Consider the following 18,058-nt stretch of genomic DNA (forward strand, 5'->3'; position numbering starts at 1 on the left):
GGGGGGCCGCAGAGATTGCTGTCATGCAACGGGCCCTTTAAAGTGAGACATCGACGTTCGTCTGATTGGCGCCCACAGGAGGCTCAAGTCCCTCATAGCCCCAACGGACGGATATTGTGGCCGAGCCGGAAATGAATAATACGGAGTACAGAGGAGAAGGATCTTAAAGGTCAAATTCGCATAAGATCAGGGGCATATGAGCACTACTGTGTCCGATCTTAATGCGCCGTTGAGTAGAGAGTAGAGACGAGGAACAATTCAACAATTCATAAGGAAAAGACAACATTCCAATCCGAGAGTACAATAATTAAAAAGGCCGAAAAGACAATGCACGCCATCTATCAACAAGATTGCCCTACTCAGTACACCGTACAGGAACTTTGGGTCCTGTCCTATATTGGAAATCATGACGGGAAGACCTGAGGTCATAGGGGATATCGAGGGGAAGAGAGAGATGTTGACTTCGTCTCACTCTTTGTTCGACATGGTGGGGCTTTTTTTTTTCTCTTCTTCTGTCACTTTGTGCAAAGAAATAGAGATCTACAGCGCCTTGCCGCCGACGAAGTTGGACCAGGTGCGGACCTCGGAGGGGATTCCCTCACCACGGGGCAGCTTCTCGTTCATGCACTGAGCGAAGAGCTGGGCAGTCTGTAGAAAGGATCAGTTAGCAACCTGAATCGTGTATGGGCATCAGCACGTTAAACATACCTTAGGCTCCATGAAGAGGGGAACGCTGAAATCGACAGCGTTGCGACGCATGACATAGTCCTCATCAAGCTGAGTCTTGCCACGGGTCTTGGCAAGGTTGAAGCAGCCACGGATGTCGTACTTCTGGAACACCTCACGGAGAGCACGCTTGTCCTTCTTGGGGAACTCAATCAGCTGCACGGAGACGTTGTCTTTGGCGGTGGACTCGATGTGGGCCTTGACAGCGGGGTTGACGGCAAAGAACTTGTAACCAAGAGGGTTCAGGTAGTCGACAATCTTGGCCAGGTAGGGCTGGGAGACATCACCGCCGAGCAAGATACCCTCACCGGGCTCAGGCATGCGGAAGTTCATGGTGGACTGGAGGGAAGCCCAGTAGGCCTCGACCAGATCCTTACCGAAGCAAGCAATCTCACCAGTGGAGGACATCTCGACGCCCAGGAAGGGGTCGGCACCAGCCAGACGGGTCCAGGAGAACTGGGGAACCTTGGTGGCGAGGTAGTCACGCTCCACCTTCATGAGATCGACGGGCTCAGGGACATCACGGCCGACGAGTGCCTTGGTGGCGACGTCGATGAAGTTGGTACCCAGGACCTTGCTGACGAAGGGGAAAGAGCGGGAGGCACGGAGGTTGCACTCAATAACCTTGAGAGCGGGCTCGGCACCCTCCTGGTCGGCCTTGATGATCTGCATGTTGAAGGGACCAGTAATGTTCCAGGCCTTGGCGACCTTCTCGGCGATCTCCTTGACGCGGGCCATGATGGGCTCCTCGAGGTTGGCGGGGGGCAGGACGAGGGTGGCATCACCGGAGTGAACACCAGCGGGCTCGACGTGCTCGGAAACGGCGTGGACAAGCAGCTTACCGTTGGAAGCGACGGCATCCACATCGATCTCCTCGGCACCCTCGATGAACTTAGTGATGACGACGGGGTGGTCGGGGGAAACTGCAGAGGCGTTCAGGAGCTTCTCCTTAAGCTCATCGACACCGTAGATGACGTTCATGGCGGCACCGGACAGGACGTAACTGGGACGAACCAAGACGGGGTAACCAACAGCGTCGGCGAAGGCTTCGGCATCAGCGACGGAGGTCAGTTCCTTCCAGGCTGGCTGGTCGACACCGATGCTATCGAGGATAGAGGAGAACTTGTGACGGTCCTCGGCCTTATCAATGTCCAGAGGGTCGGTACCCAGAATAGTAGCACCACCGCTCTCTTGCAGACGGAGGGCAATGTTCTGAGGCAGCTGACCACCGACAGAGACAACGACACCGCTAGCGGCCTCGAGCTCGTAGATATCCATGACACGCTCGTAGCTGAGCTCCTCGAAGTACAGCTTGTCAGCGGTATCGAAGTCAGTGGAGTAGGTCTCGGGGTTGTAGTTGATCATAACGGTCTTCTTGCCCATCTCGCGGAGGGAGAGAGTGGCGTTAACAGCGCACCAATCGAACTCAACGGAGCTACCAATACGGTACACACCGCTGCCCAGAATGATAGTTCCGTGGTCATCGAAGGTAACATCGTGGGAAGAGGCGTTGTAGGTGGTGTAGAGGTAGTTGGTGTCGGCAGGGAACTCGGCAGCAAGGGTGTCGATCTTCTTAACCCAGGGAGTGATACCGAAGGACTTACGGCGGGCACGGACATCATCCTCGGTAGATCCAACGAGGAGAGAGATCTGCTTATCAGAGAAACCGAGCTTCTTAGCCTTCATCAGGATCTCCTGCTTGAGGCCGAAGAGGCTGCCGATCTCCTTAAGTTCGTTGTTGCAGTCCACAATGTTCTGGATCTTGTACAAGAACCACTTGTCGATCTTTGTCAGTTCGTGGACCTTGTCAACTGAGTAGTTCTCGTGGAGCATAGCCTGTCCAACGGCCAACCAGCGGCGATCAGTGGGGTTACGGAGAGTCTCATCGAGGTCATCGAACTTATCACCCTGGAGACCAAAGTATTTAGGGTCAACCTGACGGATGGCCTTCTGGAGGGACTCCTCCCAGGTACGACCAATAGCCATAACCTCACCAACCGACTTCATGGCGGAGCCAATGTCACGGTTGACGTGCTGGAACTTGCTCAAATCCCAGCGGGGAATCTTGGTGACAATGTAGTCTAGACTGGGCTCGAAGTTGGCGGTGGTGGTCTTGGTAACGGCGTTAGGGAGCTCGGGGAGAGTGTGTCCCAGACCAATCTTAGCCGCGGTGTAAGCAAGTGGGTAACCGGTGGCCTTGGAAGCCAGAGCGGACGAACGCGAGAGACGAGCGTTGACCTCAATGACGCGGTAGTCGAGTCCATCGGGCTGCAGAGCGTACTGGACATTGCACTCGCCAACGACGCCCAAGTGACGGACAATCTTAATGGCAGCAGTGCGGAGCATATGGTACTCCTCATCAGACAGAGTCTGACTAGGAGCAACAACGATACTGTCACCGGTATGAATTCCGAGAGGGTCGAAGTTCTCCATGTTGCAAACGGTGATACAGTTGTTGTCAGCATCACGGACAACCTCGTACTCAACCTCCTTCCAGCCCTTGAGGGACTTCTCGACCAAGATCTGCGGGGAGAGGGATAGAGAGCGCGAGGACAAGTCACGGAGCTCATCGGGGTTGGAAGCGAAGCCAGAACCCAGACCACCAAGGGCGTAAGCAGACCGGACGATGATGGGGTAGCCAACCTCCTCGGCAGCCTTAAGAGCATCTTCGACAGTCTCGACGGCGGTCGATTCGGCAATAGGAATATCAATCTCGTTCAAGGCCTGGGCGAAGAGGTCACGGTCCTCACTGGTCTCCAGGGTCTTGATAGGAGTGCCAAGAACCTTGACACCGTAACGTTCGAAGGTGCCCATGCGGTTCATCTGCACACCCAGGTTCAGGGCGGTCTGACCACCGAAGGCGAGGAGAATACCATCGGGGCGCTCGCGCTCAATGACGTGGGTGACATATTCGGGGGTGACGGGGAGGTAGTAGACTTCGTCCGCAAGCTTGTGGTCGGTCTGGATGGTCGCAATGTTGGGGTTGACCAGGATCGAGTGGATGTTGGCTTCCTTGAGGGCTTTAAGAGCTTGAGAGCCTATTTGATCACACAGTTGAGAGATTAGTTTCCAGTCATTTGAACTGATGTTTAGGGGGCCATTTCTTGAGCTCTCTGTACTCTCCGCAAAAGCTTCCTGTGCGACCAGACCCCCGTCGGGGGACTGACGGGGCAATTCGATCGACGCGAAATTCCATCCCCGGATGGTTCCAACTTACCGGAATAATCGAATTCTCCAGCCTGTCCAATGCTCAGACCACCACTACCAATGACGAGGACCTTCTTGACATCGACGAGGTTGGTACCTGTCGATACCGCACCGCTAGCAAGGTAAGACTCAGCAGCAGGGGGCTTCTGAGCAGAAAGGCGGCTCAAGGTGCTGGAGAAAGAACGGAGCTGCTGAGACCGAGTCGTGGGGATCTTTTGCAGGCGTAGAGTCGAGGCCGTCGAACGGACGGACTGAGATGAGAATGCGCGCAGAGAGAGTGCCGGGCGGGTTTCAGCAATGCAGCGCTGGCGCAGCAGGGCGGCTGCCTGCCCACATCGAGCAGCAAGAACCATTGCGCACCGAAGGTAATGTTTCAATTGCTGAGGGATGTGTTGAGGATGAGTCTACGCTTTGCTGGGATTCTTTTTTTTTCCGGCTCGGAGTCGCTAATTGGCCCGCTCCCTTCACCGTATACGGCTCCACTTTTGAAGAACGAGGGAAAGCCGGGGGAGAATTGGGGGATTGTAGGTATATATACCTAATGTTGTAGGGAGATCTGAAAGATCTAATAATGAGTGTGAATAATTCAAAGAAGAGTGTCTGTTTCTGTATTTCCTGGTTTCCTCCTTTTTTTTTTGCATATTATATAATTTCTTTTTCTTTTCCCAGTTGACAGCGATGAGTCAAAATCCCGGATGTGGAGACAGGGACCACTCGGCAAATCTCTTTTATGTATAAAATCCAATGTCCGGCATGTAAATAAGGCTAGGGAATTCTCTATTGTCATATTTATATTGTCATTCATATAGGGGTTATAGAGTGTATAGCAGACAATTATTGGGAGCTTCCAGCAAGAACATCATTTGTACCGGATAATACTGGCACTCGAGACCTTTCCCTTTCCGTTTTAGTGCTCACCTCTCGCCGCTTTTTGATCACAGAGTAAAACTGAGCACGTCCCTGAGTCCCCTGACTCCCGACCTCGGGAGGTCGATCACGAGCCATTACATAATCGAGGTTATCCGCCCAGGTGCTCACTGAGCATCACCTGATCATCCCCTAAGCACCCTGATCCACTCACTGATGATCATCTGAGCTCTCTGATTTGCTCACTGAGTGTAGGGATAAGCGCCCTAAGTAAGCTACATCAATAAAATGCGACACACTAATCCTATCACGTGCAACGATTTCCATTTAGATTGCTTATCAGAAAAGGACTAGCACAGTCAACGTGACCGTTCGTGCTAGCGGTCTCGATCCTATCTAAGTAAAAAAGAACCTTACAGTGGGGCTATTCAATTGGTCTACCGTTTTCCCGTTCCAGCCTATGCTGCTGGGAATACCGCTCGGAATAATTCGCTTACTAGCCCGGCGATCCCCCAATCCGGTTTTAGGCTACTACTAGGGCGAGGGCGATTGGATAGGTTTCCTTGAAAATCTAGAATCTTTCCTATTCAGGTAACTAGAGAATTAGTGTTTAGTTAGTAGGTGACGATACTTAACCACGTCTCTCGCGAATGCACATATAAGCCAAAGGATTTCCTAGCCGTAAAACGGTACAGCTATTGCTAAGTAATCTGTAAGCCGAACCTTGACAAACCATCAATAGTAATACACCGATAAGCTCCTAGGAGCCCCACTAAGCTGAATTACCAGAGTCCTAAGGGCCCACAGCTATTTCGTTTGAATCCTAGGAACTCTAAATATCACTCCCCCTAGCACTTGTATCTACAGTGATGCCATTTCAAAAGGGATATATATCTAGTCACTTGCTCCGAGAACAATGGACTTCATCATTCCTCTACCTCCAAACTACTAACCAAAACAGAAATACTGCTTTTGAATTTACCACCGTGAGCTTAGCCTTCATTCCACTCGTTGTTCCGTATTGACTGACCGTACTCTATATTGTTATTTTTGTTTTCAAACTAACAATAACCCCATAAGAAAGAGCAAGTGGAGGATTTAAATCCATGTTTCGTAAAAATACCTTTTTATAAAGAAAGCAAAACGAAGAAAACGAAGTAAAATAAAAACGGAAGCGAAGCAACCGATCATCCGCTATGGATGAACTGGGACATGCCGGTGACGCCAAAGATTGAAACTAGCTCAGGGTTGAGGGACGTCACTCGCACTCCACCGAGGTCGTCAATCGCCTCAAAGTCCACAAGGGTCACCTTCCCACTCATGCGGTCGTAGAGGATATTGTGCCTTCCGGAATCTAATAGCCGAATGGAGATTGACCGGAGAGACTGAATGGCACTACTGCACTCATTGAACACATGGGCCTTCTCAGCAACCGGCAGACTGTTCCAGATACCAAATAGTTGTTCTCCAGGAACCTTCTCTAGAAGAAGGATCTTGCCTTCGGGGAACTGTGCCGAACAGATTATGTCACCGGAGAACACAAGGCGGGTGAAACGTTCGAAGCCACTTGGTCGAAGCTCGTGTAGTCTTTCGTACACTTCGAATTCATTAGAAGCGCTATGTTTTTAATGGTCTTGTCAGTATTCTAGGAGTCGCAGGTCATGGACAAGGCATACCTTTCACGGCGATCGTGAGACCAGCATTTCGCGATATAGCGGACGCCACCAGACTCCACCTCAAACACTGCCTTCTGGTGTCCCAACCGAGGGGATGACAGGAGCTCAACGCAATTCACAATATGGCTTGCGACCCCGTCGGAGCCAATGAGCATGGACTCTGTTGTAATGGGAAGGATGGGCGAGTCTGTAGAGTCGCCTAGCCTACTGCGGTACGCAGATGCTCGAGGGGAAGAGACAAAGCCGGGCTGTCGCGACGAGTGGAGCTGTTTTTTCTGATCAATATCTGCATACTCGATAGAACAGGAGACTTACAAGTCTTGTATCAATTCTTGTATCTTCCTCGTAGACGGGGTCTTGCGCGGCGATGGCTGCAAACCCAACGAAGCATTCTCTCAGAGAGGGATTGGTGGCGTCTTCGCTTATGGGCATCGATAAACGGAAGCAGAAATCATCTTCTCTCTTTATGAAAACTGTGGACTTGTATGTGGAGAGAAAAGAGTAACGCAATTTGAATCTCCTCATGTAAGCGACAGCTTGGCCTATGGTATTGTTAGAAAAGCGATTTACGCAAGCAGACTTTGAATGACGCACCGATAAAAGGTTCAAGGTATCTCCGCACGTCCAAATCAGACGTCACGGTTATCTCCTCGAGGTCGACAGTCCACCATGTCTTGAGTACCCCGGCCGCAATGAGCCTAGCTGGATTAGACCCAAGGATGGCCAAGGTGACACCAGGGATAATCAAGGGGTTCTGACGAATCGCCTGCATGTCTCCGAACTGCAATGGTAGATTTGACACGGACAAAGCTTTTGAGACAGCATCACATACATGTCGCGCAAACCGAGTAGTCAGCCCCAGCTCACTACCGACAAAGTATAAATCACCCTCGGGGGAATCTGTAACGCTGACGTCCCCGGTGAAAGTTATGGAGCTGCAAGCTTCCAGTGCCTGTTGTTGGAAATCGGGCCAGACACGCATATAACTTGCACACAGTCTTTCACGCGAAACCGAGGGCTCAGTGGTTCCCCCAAGTTGTGTCAGAGTGGGAAGCCGTCTCGCCAGAAGGGTCCGGGGATTTTCCATGGTTAATGAGAATTTATCACGTTCTCTGTTGATTTGTGCGGTGAAGAAGAGATTCAAAAGGGATCACGAGCTGAGGTAGAGGATGAAAGGGATCAAAGTAGGCTGCACCATGAGATTCCCTACTAATGGTAAAGTGAGTCCTGTTGATAGGGCAGGAGGTTTGGGAACTCCATTCCCACTGGTCGATTGTGATCTCGGGCCTTTTTGTATGGAGACTAACTCCGATAGCTACATTGGCCTCCTGTCTTTCTGGATCTATCCAGTACTGAGCATCACGGCAGAGCTTGGTGTAAGTCTCCGAATTGGCGACCTCCAAAATAACCGCGGGTCTCCTAGAAGCTTTTCAGGGGGGTCTTCGTGAACCCTACCCCCCATCTGCCTGCTTAAAATCTGCAATTCCGTGTGAATCGAAAGGACAGAAGAGTGATAGATGAAACAGTGATGGATGGAACAGCGGTGGATGAAAGAAGAAAGGACCTCGGGAAGCAACCAAGAAAGTCATTTGCTACTAAGCCTATTTAGGAAATATGGATTCGCTTTGAACAAAGAAAGTCTGATAGAGATGCTACGATGAAATGTAGTATGCTCTGGAAAATGGAATAGTTGCGTGGAGAAAGGAAGAAACCATCTAGAGATGAGCTAGCTAATGTGTGTAGGAGCAAGTGAGTCACATCTCCAACACCCCCCACGACAAAACACATACTAGCCTCCATAGTGAAAACAACCCTTGATAAAAACGTAAAAACAAAAGCTTCACAAGCACAGATTGAAAACCCCCCATTTTGTAAGCAGACCAGAATTAATCCTTCTGATAGACATAGAGTCCGATATGTGCAATCCACCTTCGAAATATTATTTTTGTAAGCGGTTTCGTCATCAACGGATACCATCCGCTGCCATTTCTGCTGTAGGGATTTTAACAAAACACACCGAGCCAGCAGCGACTTCTTCTCTGAGTCGTTGAAACCTAATGGCGGTATGCTTCGTCGCGGCATGGAATTCAGGATTTGAAGCCAATGCAATGGCTCCATTGTTGTCAGCATACATTGGAATAGGCTTTTTGAGAAAATCTTCGATGCCGATTTCAACAAGCAGCTATGTTAGCCAAAGAGCTTCTTGTACAGCCAGTGCTTCAGCAATGTATTCACTCTCCATTGTAGAGAGAGCAACACAGGGTTGCTTCTTGCTAGTCTATGAGATTGGTCCACCAGCCATTTTGAACACAAAGCCGGAAGTGGATAGTCCTTTCTCACTATGGGGACCAGCCCAGTCTGCGTCACAGTAACCGCAGAGAGCAGGGTCTTCCTGTGGAGAGAACGAGATTGAAAGGTTTTTAGAACCAGCAAGGTATCTGAATACTCTCTTCAATGCCTGGAAGTGCATTTCTCCCGAAGGTGACAAAACTAGCAGATCGTCCACATACACCATGACGTACAGACTGTTATCTGTATGAAGACTGTCATGTCCATGCTTATGAAGGTTCTCATCTTTCTTGATGAAGATGGAATGATCTGCCTGTGTACGATAGAATCCCATTGAGACAAGAACGTCGTGTAGCAACCGATACCACTCACGCGGACTTTGCTTTAGTCCGTAGATAGACTTCTTAAGCCAATGCAGCCTCCAGGGCTGGATGTTCTTCTTCCAGTCCCTCAGGCAATCCAATCTCGATCGGTTCTTCCAATTCTGCATAGAGGAATGCTGTCATAATGTCAACATGATGCAGAAACCAGCCTTTTGCTGCAGCGATAGAGTGAAGATTTTAAAAGACATTGGCTTTGCGACAATAGCATAGACTTCATGAAAATCGAGGAGCTGATCTTGGTGTTTAAATGTCATGAATCTGTTCTTCGTCCAGGTGCCGATATCATCTATGTCGAGAGCTGACATCGAGATAAGACTTTTCAATTCAGGGGCTAGCCAGACCTTTTTCAATGTGAGCGAAGGAAGACTTTCGGTCTGATCCTGATTAAACAGTTTCAAGACCACGTCTCCGTAACCCTCGGTGTAAAACACATCTCCGGTGGCTGTAGACACTGGCAAAATGCGTTGTCTAAAGTTGACGAAGACAGAGCGGTGCGGCGTCATATATATACTAGTGCCAGAATCGATCATCCATCTGGCAGTATCACCGCCGGCATCGGCCATCTAGCCTTCTTGAGATCACATGAACCCCCCTAGGAATGTCAGTTTGGGTTTCGGTCTGGAAGATCGTATTGGTAAATAGATTGTTGTACCGTAGCAGCGGATCTCCGGAGGAAGGGCCTTGCTGAGGGGGGGGGGGAGGGCAAACCGCATTAGCCTGAGGTCTCTGCTGCTGCTGCGGGGGGATAGAGATCACCCGTCCCTGACTATCAACATGACCTATGATTTGTCCTGGCTGCGGGACAGGGACCTGCTGCGGCTGGAAATTGAATTGAGAAGCAGTCTGTTGTGCAAGCTGCTGCTGCTGAGGTTGCTGCTGATGGATCGCATTAGCAGATCCACCCTTTTGCAGGTGGCAATTCCGGGTATAATGATTCCCGAGAGCATTGTGTAGCTTGCACCAATTTGCGTCCTTCTTGTTGTTGGAGGACGAAGACTGCTTGCCATTGGAGGACTTTTCATTCTTCTTGCTATCCTTCTTGTTAGAATTGGTATTCGAACTGGAAGCTGCTGAGTCCTTTGTTGACGTCGCATTCGCCGTGTGGTTGAATGAGGTAGGATTGTGATTCGCGATTCGGTTCGAACCCTCAGTCGTCGTGAAATCATAGTAGACACCAACCGTTGTAGCCGGGAAGGGTAAGGTCCCGGCAATCTATAATACTGTTGTCTATAGCTATACGGCCAATCCGGACGCGGGTATATATATACTGAGGCGGAGGGGGGTGACCCTGGTACTGCGCTATCTCATACCCCCGAGGCTGGTAGGGAGAGTAGGGGGAAGGATAGGTGGGGTTGTTGGCCGGAAGCGAAGGATCTATAGGAACGGGCGCGTCAGACTTTGAGTGCAGACTACGCGGGCCCGTAGGCAAGGTATTGATGAACGGACTTATTGCTTAAGCTATACCTACCGCAGCGCCCGGATGGGAGTTGGGCGCGTATAACTGGGGAGGACGGTGAAGGTAGTCCTAGTAGGTAGGCGAGCGGGCGGTCGGTGGAGGGTTTAGGTGTTAGCCGAGGAAATATTAGGTCGCACCTCAGGCTGCGGCGTGTACTACGGCGTAGGGCGGACCTCGGGTTGCGGGGTATAGTAAGCAGTAGTAGCAGAATTTTAGTCTGCAAGATTTTGCTTAGAAGGTGCGTCGGTGACGGTGTTTGGGTGGTGCGAACCTAGCTACACGTACTCGGAGGCGGGCCGGTTGTCTATAAAAGAGGAGATTCGCGCGTAAGGATGCCGACGAATCTATTGAAGGAAGGGTTTCTTGAGTTAGATCCTTTTCCATTTCAATTCCCAGGGAATTGATAAGTGAAGTTGAGTCGCGAAACGCTGATCAAGCAGGTTTGCGTATAGATGCTTTGGAGATAAAAGGTCTGGGAAAGAAGAGAAGAAGAGAATTAATTCACAATATTTAAGATATTGTAAATCGTTGAAAGCAAAAAGAAAAAGGAAAGAAGGAAAACGAAACAAAGCTCCTAAGATGCTTTTTCAAACCGACGAACGAACTCCTGGGGATTGCTGTTTTCTTGTATTGGATATTATCAAGAACCTCAAAGCGCTTGAGGTTTCCCTGCCATGATGACGATCTATATTCGGCACGCAGAAGCTTGAAAGCCTCTCGGGTGTTCTCCACATTCTGGATATAGGAGGCAGGAATAGTATCGAGGGTGCTGAAGATCAAGTTACAAGACAGTGTGCTCACGTGATCCCACTTGTCAAGAAGAACCTGGCGCTTTTCCAGAATCTTCTTGTTCTTGAGCTTCTGTTCTTTAACAAGTTCTCTGACTACGACGTCAGAGATAGTAACATTGGGGTCACTAGATGAACTAGCGGCCCTGTGCAGAGAAAGCTCATGCACAACCTCGACAGACTTATCAAAGAGATCCGGGGAGACTGGTTTCTATGCAATTCCCTAGATTATCTCGATGTAAATCTTGTTATTTTCTTTCAGCGCCATATACAGACGATGCTGCCATTGGGCGAAATTGGATTCCCCTTCGAGTTTGGGGACGATCTTGGAGATATTAGACTCCGTTTGGTGATCGAAATCATAAATGGACGATATTGTGACGTCCGCTATGGAAAAGTATGACGGTCGAGACAGGTCGAACAGTCAAGAAATTGTGAGGACGACGGTCGAGAAGCAACGGTCTCGAACGGTCAGAGGGAGGATCTGGATCGAACGAACGGTCTGATGGCGGTCGACGTAAAATGATCCGAACGGCCTTTTTGACGGTCGTAATTGATGCAGGAGAATGCAAATGGATGAACTCTAGATACAGACGTATGGCGAGCTCTGATTGGTCGAATCAGAAATACTCGGGAAGTGGGGTAGGATCGGAGACCCCGATCCGAAAAACTCTGTCGTGGGCCCACACAGAGGCTTGGCGCAACGCAGTACGCCGGGGAGGTAAAATGGGGATTTGAATCTTGCGACGATTAGACAGAGGCTTCGAAGACAGGCGCTCATAACCTGATAGAGATGCTACGGCGAGATGTAGTATGCTCTGGAAAATAGGATAGTTGCGTGGAGAAAGGAAAAAACGATGGGCTAGCTAATTAATGTGTGATCTCCAACAAAGTCATTTGATACTAAGGCTTTTAGGAAGTATGGATTCGGCTTGAACAAAGACTGAACAAAGAAAGGTACCTATTTGCTATCATCCCAACCATTGAACCTCTTATATTTCATCGCTCTATATTCCTCTCTTCCACTACTTAGACGTGACAATGGCCCAGCCAATTTGTCCTTTGGGGCACCCGTCGAGCTTGTTGCGGTCCCATCGGGGAGTGAAGAAAGGCCACCCGGAGAATAGGCCAAACAAGTCAAGAAGGTCAATTACACCGTGGAGAAGCAAAGGATCGCCCTAAAGACTGAGACTCTAGTGACCCTCGACAAAATGGAGGCCAAGCGGCAGCTCCTGGTGCGGAACAACAGAGCGTACCTGCCTAGCTCTCTTGAACACAACATTGGCGAGAGCGCCACGAAGGTCGAATGTGCCCTCGGTTACATTGTTGGGGACATCTCAAGCTCACCCTGCATGTGTTGCGAGCGCGGGATGGGCCCGTTCCCGCATTGTGTTCGGGTTTTCGACTGCGAGAATCTGACGGCCTGCACGAACTGTCACTAGTAGTGCTCCAAAATTGAGGTCAGCAACAATGCTATCAACGAACTAACTATCACAGTATAGACGACCCTGTGGGGGCTAATCCCTTCTGGGTATAGTCTGCGGTGGGCTGAGTGCATCAGTGTTGCTCACTGATTGGACACTGAGCATTACTGAATAATCAGGGAGCATCCAATGAGCACTCACTGAGCATCTGTCATTCTGCACGTGACTGAACTGAGCATGATCACTGATCTGAGTCCGTGCTGACATCTACTCAGTGAGCCTGAGCCTGAGCACCCTCATAAAAGCGGCGGCAGATCAAATAGGAAAGCCCCACACATACATATCACACGATGATCTTCCTGTGGACTATGCCGATGCCGGACCCCAACGCTAACTCTTATCTCTTGACTTCAAGTTATAATTTTACACCACAACCCTAATTGTCGACAAATTGCCTACCGAAATCGGCTTACGGTGAACCTTAGACGCCGATTTACCTCCCTTTCTACTACCCAAAGTCTTAGTTATTCCATGCGATGTACCTATGGTCCCTGAGCAGTGCTCGTTGCTCAGTGAGCACATGGGCACCTAGGCACTCACGGCTGCTTAGTGGTCCGCTCACCCTTACAAGGTTCGCTCAATATTATTGTGGTAAAATATTAGTTGACCTTTGTGGTCATGATTTTACATAGTCCGTTGTTAGCCGCTTGTGGGGACCCAGATAGTATCTGTGGAGTACTTCTCAGGGCCAGTACTGAAGGCGTCGATATCTGAAGCTAGGTGGGCATAGAGCTTCATTACATAGATTGTGATGATATTTACGTTGGCCCCACTGGCGTGCCTAAGATATTGTTTATTGTAGTAGGCATGGTGGATTTCAAAGGTTGAATATGTCGTCGGCCGAGATTGAAAGATAGGCAGACTATATATAAAGGGGGATCTTGTTTAAGCTGGTCTCTAGAACGATGCGATTGAATAGTTACGAAGAGGGATAGGATGGCGCACTAGTAAATAATATATAGAGGGGACCCTATCATCTGGGCTTGTAAGAGTCATCGGAAGGGACACTTGTTTCTACTAGTAGCAGGTCTTTTAGAACCTTGGGAAACAGGAGCCTCATCCATGGATCCATCCATGCATATTGGGTATGTGGCCCCTTAAATATTAAATTAGCCAATCACAAGCTTCCAAACATGTATCTTCCCCTTTTTACTTCAACCTGACAAGGAATATACACATGACCCTTGGAATGGGCTATACCCCGTAACCATTCACGAATTTTTAAATTTTTGGAAATCAACACGGCAGTCAAATAGATTCATAGACCATCCTTTGGCCTGAAACCAGGCAGGTACCAGAAGGATCTTAGCGTTTTGCTTCCTTGCGGCCCTAACTAGCTCTACTCGGTGCCGTATCTATTATTCACCTTTGGACAGTAATATCGCATTTCTTTTATAGTAATTGTCCTTCACTGTCTACATGTTGGTCCCTCGCGGGCTCTTCCATGACAACACAGCAGCGTTTTCTTCATCATCATTCTGATAAGTTATATATTTAGCAGCCTCTACACCAAAATACCAACGCACCTGGTTGGATCAAACCGAATTGGACGGATAGAATATGTTATATATTAGAAATAACTATTACAATGCCTACAACGCAATGAATTATTCTACAACCCCCACTCTCCCATTCAGACGAGACCAAGGACCACTCGGTTGTTTCTGAATCCGAGACCCGCCACCCCTCGACATCCCCTTCGCGGAGCGAGTGTCGGAGGCCCATGAATCCGACACATCTCGGCTTTCCTGACTCTCCAGCATGACCTCATCGAGGTCCTGGTTGAGCGTTTTACAAACATCAGCCAGGGTCTGCCGGGCGTCCTGCGCAACCTCAGTACCCAATGCGATCTTTTGTTGAACAAAGTCTCGTCCATTGGCAGCTGCAGCATTAGAAGCAAATGCCCATGCTTCAGCCAGAGCAACAACCTCATCCGGGGTCTGATCGGAGGTCTGGGTCTGGATCCGCGAGTTAAGAGCAGCAGCCGCATGATTAAAGCGCGGCTGGCGGGCGGGAGTGGGGTATTCGGGGAGTAGGTGGGATTCGTCGCTTAAACGATTGAGAGCGCGGAGGGTCGTGGACTTTTCCTTTGAGAGTAAGCCGGATAAATACGATTTCTGGAGAGCCAGCGACTTTTCACTCTTAAGTAGCGGAACCAGGTTTTCGTTTGTGTACGACAGAACGTCGATTGGGTTTGGTGGTGGCATTTCGGCTATGGCAAGTTCATTTTTGTTGGTTGGTCGTGAGGGAGGCTTCTGGGCCACATTAACTGGCTGACAAGCTCTGGACGCTGCGTCGAGGAGATCTCGCCGGGCTCGCAGATATGTGGCATATTGCTCCGTAATTTGTATCTTGCGATTCTCTAGCTCCCGCTGGGCCTCTTCAATTTCATCCGGAGGAAGTTCTTGGAGAAGACTCTCATCCGGATCCTCTTGACCAACTAGCCGTTCCTCCACCCATTGTACTAGCTCATCCCGGGTTGTTTGTAATGCTTTTGCTTTAGCGCCTGAAGTCTCAGCTCGGGGATCATGCTGTGCCTTGGCTTTCTCAAACAATTGCTTTTGCCGATCCAGTTGAGTTCTGGCAGAAATAACTGCTCTCTCGAGACTATGCACTAGACCATCCAAGTCCGTTTCAGAGCTATCGCGGCCCGCCTCTGCATCTACCTCCGGCAACAGCATCTGCTCCCCATCATTGCCAACGTCCACCAAGCTGCCCGTATCGCGCGTTTTAATTTCCTCAAGATAATTCTGAAACACCTGCAGCTTGGTATGGCGGCGTCGTTCGCGTAGGAGGGCAAGGTATTCACGAAGCTCGGTGCCGGGTTCTTGCAGATCAGCGTCGTCAGAAGGGCGGTTCGGGGACGTCCTCTGGCGCCTTAACGAGGCGACGTTCTCAGACGCCAACGCGAACTCTTTGCGAGCCGCAATATTGGCCGCCAATGCCTTCAGATAATCCTTTCTCAGCCCAGAGAGGTCGGTAGGGATACGTTTGACATCAGTAACAGCATCGGTCGAGACACACAGGGAAAGGTGGGATTGAGCATGATCGCTTGACTGATCGTCGAATTCGATAAATGAGCGCAGATAAGACGTCAGTGCCTGGCGAATTTGAAGGGTTTCCTGGCGCGACTTGACGTAAGGAGCGAGCGGTTTCAGAGCGGGTGGAATGTGGGTAGCGTCAGGGGAGTTGGGTCGGGCCATGGTTTCATTGGGCGGGGGGCAGTGCTATGCAAGCTTAGATATCGGGAGAGACAAGCTGAGACCTTGACAGGTCTTGGAAGGCTTCACTGCCACTATGGACAGGGATATTGTTGAGGTCGAACTGGTTAGCTCTTCCAAGGTTTCGTGGATAGCTTATGTAACATGCAGATCATCCATCCCCCGGGGCCAGTCCTGAGGTGGAGCTTCCCAGGTTGTTAGGGAAGTCAAGCCTCTACCAAGGTATGATATCTTGAGTATGACGTTCTCTTGGGGGCTTATAGGCGGAAGACGCCGATCAACAATAAATTGAGTCTATTATTGCCCCAATTTACTAGATAGCTTCCATTGAGACATCCAATATGCCTCAAAAGGGGCCTGAGCACCATGTCAACTCTGTACCATCTCCGTTCACTTGTATACGAACTAATTGTATGTAGATTAACAGAGATATTCACGGATTATACCATTATAGCTACCAAATAGTCACTTTAGTATGTCAGCCTTTCCATAACTAGGTAAATAGTGTAGGTGTTCCTACAACATATGCCTGGAATGTCACTATTATCTCTAGAGCTACGATGTACATGTACAATAGATGCAGATTACGTGCACGGTCCAATCAAAAGCGACAAAGGACAAAACATCTCACGGCAAGAGAGAAGCCCAACTTTCTTTTTGGATTTCTCTCTTGCCCTTTCTCAATCCCCTTCCCGAAAGGAGTAAGGCCTTTGAACATCACCCCCGACATAACTGGTATGTTTCAAGAATCTCCCTGGAATTGCATCAAGGGGTGTTTTGATTCATAATTCCGGAGATCTGACTGTTACTGATTATTTATCCCAAGGCTGAAACATTTATAGTTCCTCTCGACTCACATGCCACAGCGGAAAAGCAAATTTACTGTTTAAACAATATTATCAGAACATACCTGTCGGCCATGGCTCCCGACCTGAGCGCTGTTTCCAACTCTACTATGGCACGACCTCGTGCAGCAACAACGGCACCCGCTATGGTATCGCAGTCTCCAACACCCCGACAACCAGTACATGGCCCTCATACTTCTGCAACACTTCCCCCAGGAAGTCCACCACTTGGAACAGGGGACTATGGCATCACAAGTACTGCTCAGGGTAAGTCCGCAGTGGCAGGCGTCACTTCAATGAGCATTCCCGACTAATAGAACAAGGGCCACTGCGTCATCCTCAGCCGCTGACACCTTCGGATCTCCATCTAGTGCTTGAGAAAGAGCAAGAAGCGATGGTGAGTGGAATTCCAGAGCCCCAAAGTATACCTACCCCTCAATCGCTGACGCATCAAAACTCCCCGCAGGTGAATCGATTGACCCGAGAGCTATCTATTCTCCGCCAGCAAACCGCATCCGTGGCATCGACAGGGTCCTCGACATCAACATTTAATGAGGCAGACGGCACACGGGCATCGCCCACCCTCAGTAGCTCGACCCCGTCTCACTCCGCGCGACGGAACCGGTCCAATTCAAGTCTCAGTTCGCATACTTCAGCAAACCAGGGCCAGCAGTCTGCAAGTGTTACTGGAATTGCCCCATCACGAGAAATACCGTATCGCCCGGCAGACCATTCCCGAACAGTTCGCAGTCGCGAGCCATCCCTCACATCTCGCCGACCCTCCATCGGGTCACTATCCTCATTCTCCCACAATAACAGCAACATATACCCACACCGGAACTCGGTATCACAGTCGCAGCTAGGTCATTCGCCCGGAGGGTCGCTGTCGCGGTTCGAGGAGGCCACACATCACAGGTTGGAAGTGGAATATATGAAGCGGGAGAACGAACAGCTCAGGAGGCGGGTGCGCGATCTGGAGCAGACTCTAAAGAGACAGAAGGAGGATTCTGCAAGCGAGGCTTCTGCCACGCCGTCTGAAAGAATCATTGGTGCCTGATTCAACTTTTCATTCCAACCCATACCATTCTTTCGCATTGCCTGGGGACAGTGCCCAAT

General features: G+C 49.9%; 5 protein-coding genes across 5 annotated transcripts; 2 read left to right on the plus strand and 3 right to left on the minus strand.

Annotated features, from left to right (window-relative positions):
* Positions 1-540: 540 nt before the first annotated feature.
* On the minus strand, positions 541-4,286 carry N7525_004352 (carbamoyl-phosphate synthase (glutamine-hydrolyzing) CPA2; the record flags this gene model as incomplete). Its single annotated transcript, XM_002565869.2, has 3 exons — positions 541-648; positions 709-3,764; positions 3,944-4,286. The coding sequence occupies 3 exons, from the start codon at positions 4,284-4,286 to the stop codon at positions 541-543; spliced, it is 3,507 nt and encodes a 1,168-aa protein (XP_002565915.2).
* Positions 4,287-5,987: 1,701 nt separating this feature from the next.
* On the minus strand, positions 5,988-7,563 carry N7525_004353 (uncharacterized protein; the record flags this gene model as incomplete). The annotated part of the gene is made up of 4 exons (XM_061212990.1): positions 5,988-6,417; positions 6,477-6,742; positions 6,792-7,018; positions 7,071-7,563. The coding sequence occupies 4 exons, from the start codon at positions 7,561-7,563 to the stop codon at positions 5,988-5,990; spliced, it is 1,416 nt and encodes a 471-aa protein (XP_061070011.1).
* A 5,040-nt stretch (positions 7,564-12,603) lies between these two features.
* On the plus strand, positions 12,604-12,834 carry N7525_004354 (uncharacterized protein; the record flags this gene model as incomplete). The annotated part of the gene is made up of 1 exon (XM_061212991.1): positions 12,604-12,834. The coding sequence occupies one exon, from the start codon at positions 12,604-12,606 to the stop codon at positions 12,832-12,834; it is 231 nt and encodes a 76-aa protein (XP_061070012.1).
* A 1,649-nt stretch (positions 12,835-14,483) lies between these two features.
* N7525_004355 (uncharacterized protein) lies at positions 14,484-16,079 on the minus strand (the record flags this gene model as incomplete). The annotated part of the gene is made up of 1 exon (XM_002565866.1): positions 14,484-16,079. The coding sequence occupies one exon, from the start codon at positions 16,077-16,079 to the stop codon at positions 14,484-14,486; it is 1,596 nt and encodes a 531-aa protein (XP_002565912.1).
* Positions 16,080-17,016: 937 nt separating this feature from the next.
* N7525_004356 (uncharacterized protein) lies at positions 17,017-17,999 on the plus strand (the record flags this gene model as incomplete). Its single annotated transcript, XM_061212992.1, has 3 exons — positions 17,017-17,209; positions 17,314-17,339; positions 17,409-17,999. The coding sequence occupies 3 exons, from the start codon at positions 17,017-17,019 to the stop codon at positions 17,997-17,999; spliced, it is 810 nt and encodes a 269-aa protein (XP_061070013.1).
* Positions 18,000-18,058: the final 59 nt, after the last annotated feature.

The sequence above is a fragment of the Penicillium rubens genome (assembly GCF_028828025.1).
Source record: "Penicillium rubens strain IBT 27055 chromosome Unknown utg000002l_segment0_segment0, whole genome shotgun sequence".
NCBI lineage: Eukaryota > Fungi > Ascomycota > Eurotiomycetes > Eurotiales > Aspergillaceae > Penicillium > Penicillium rubens.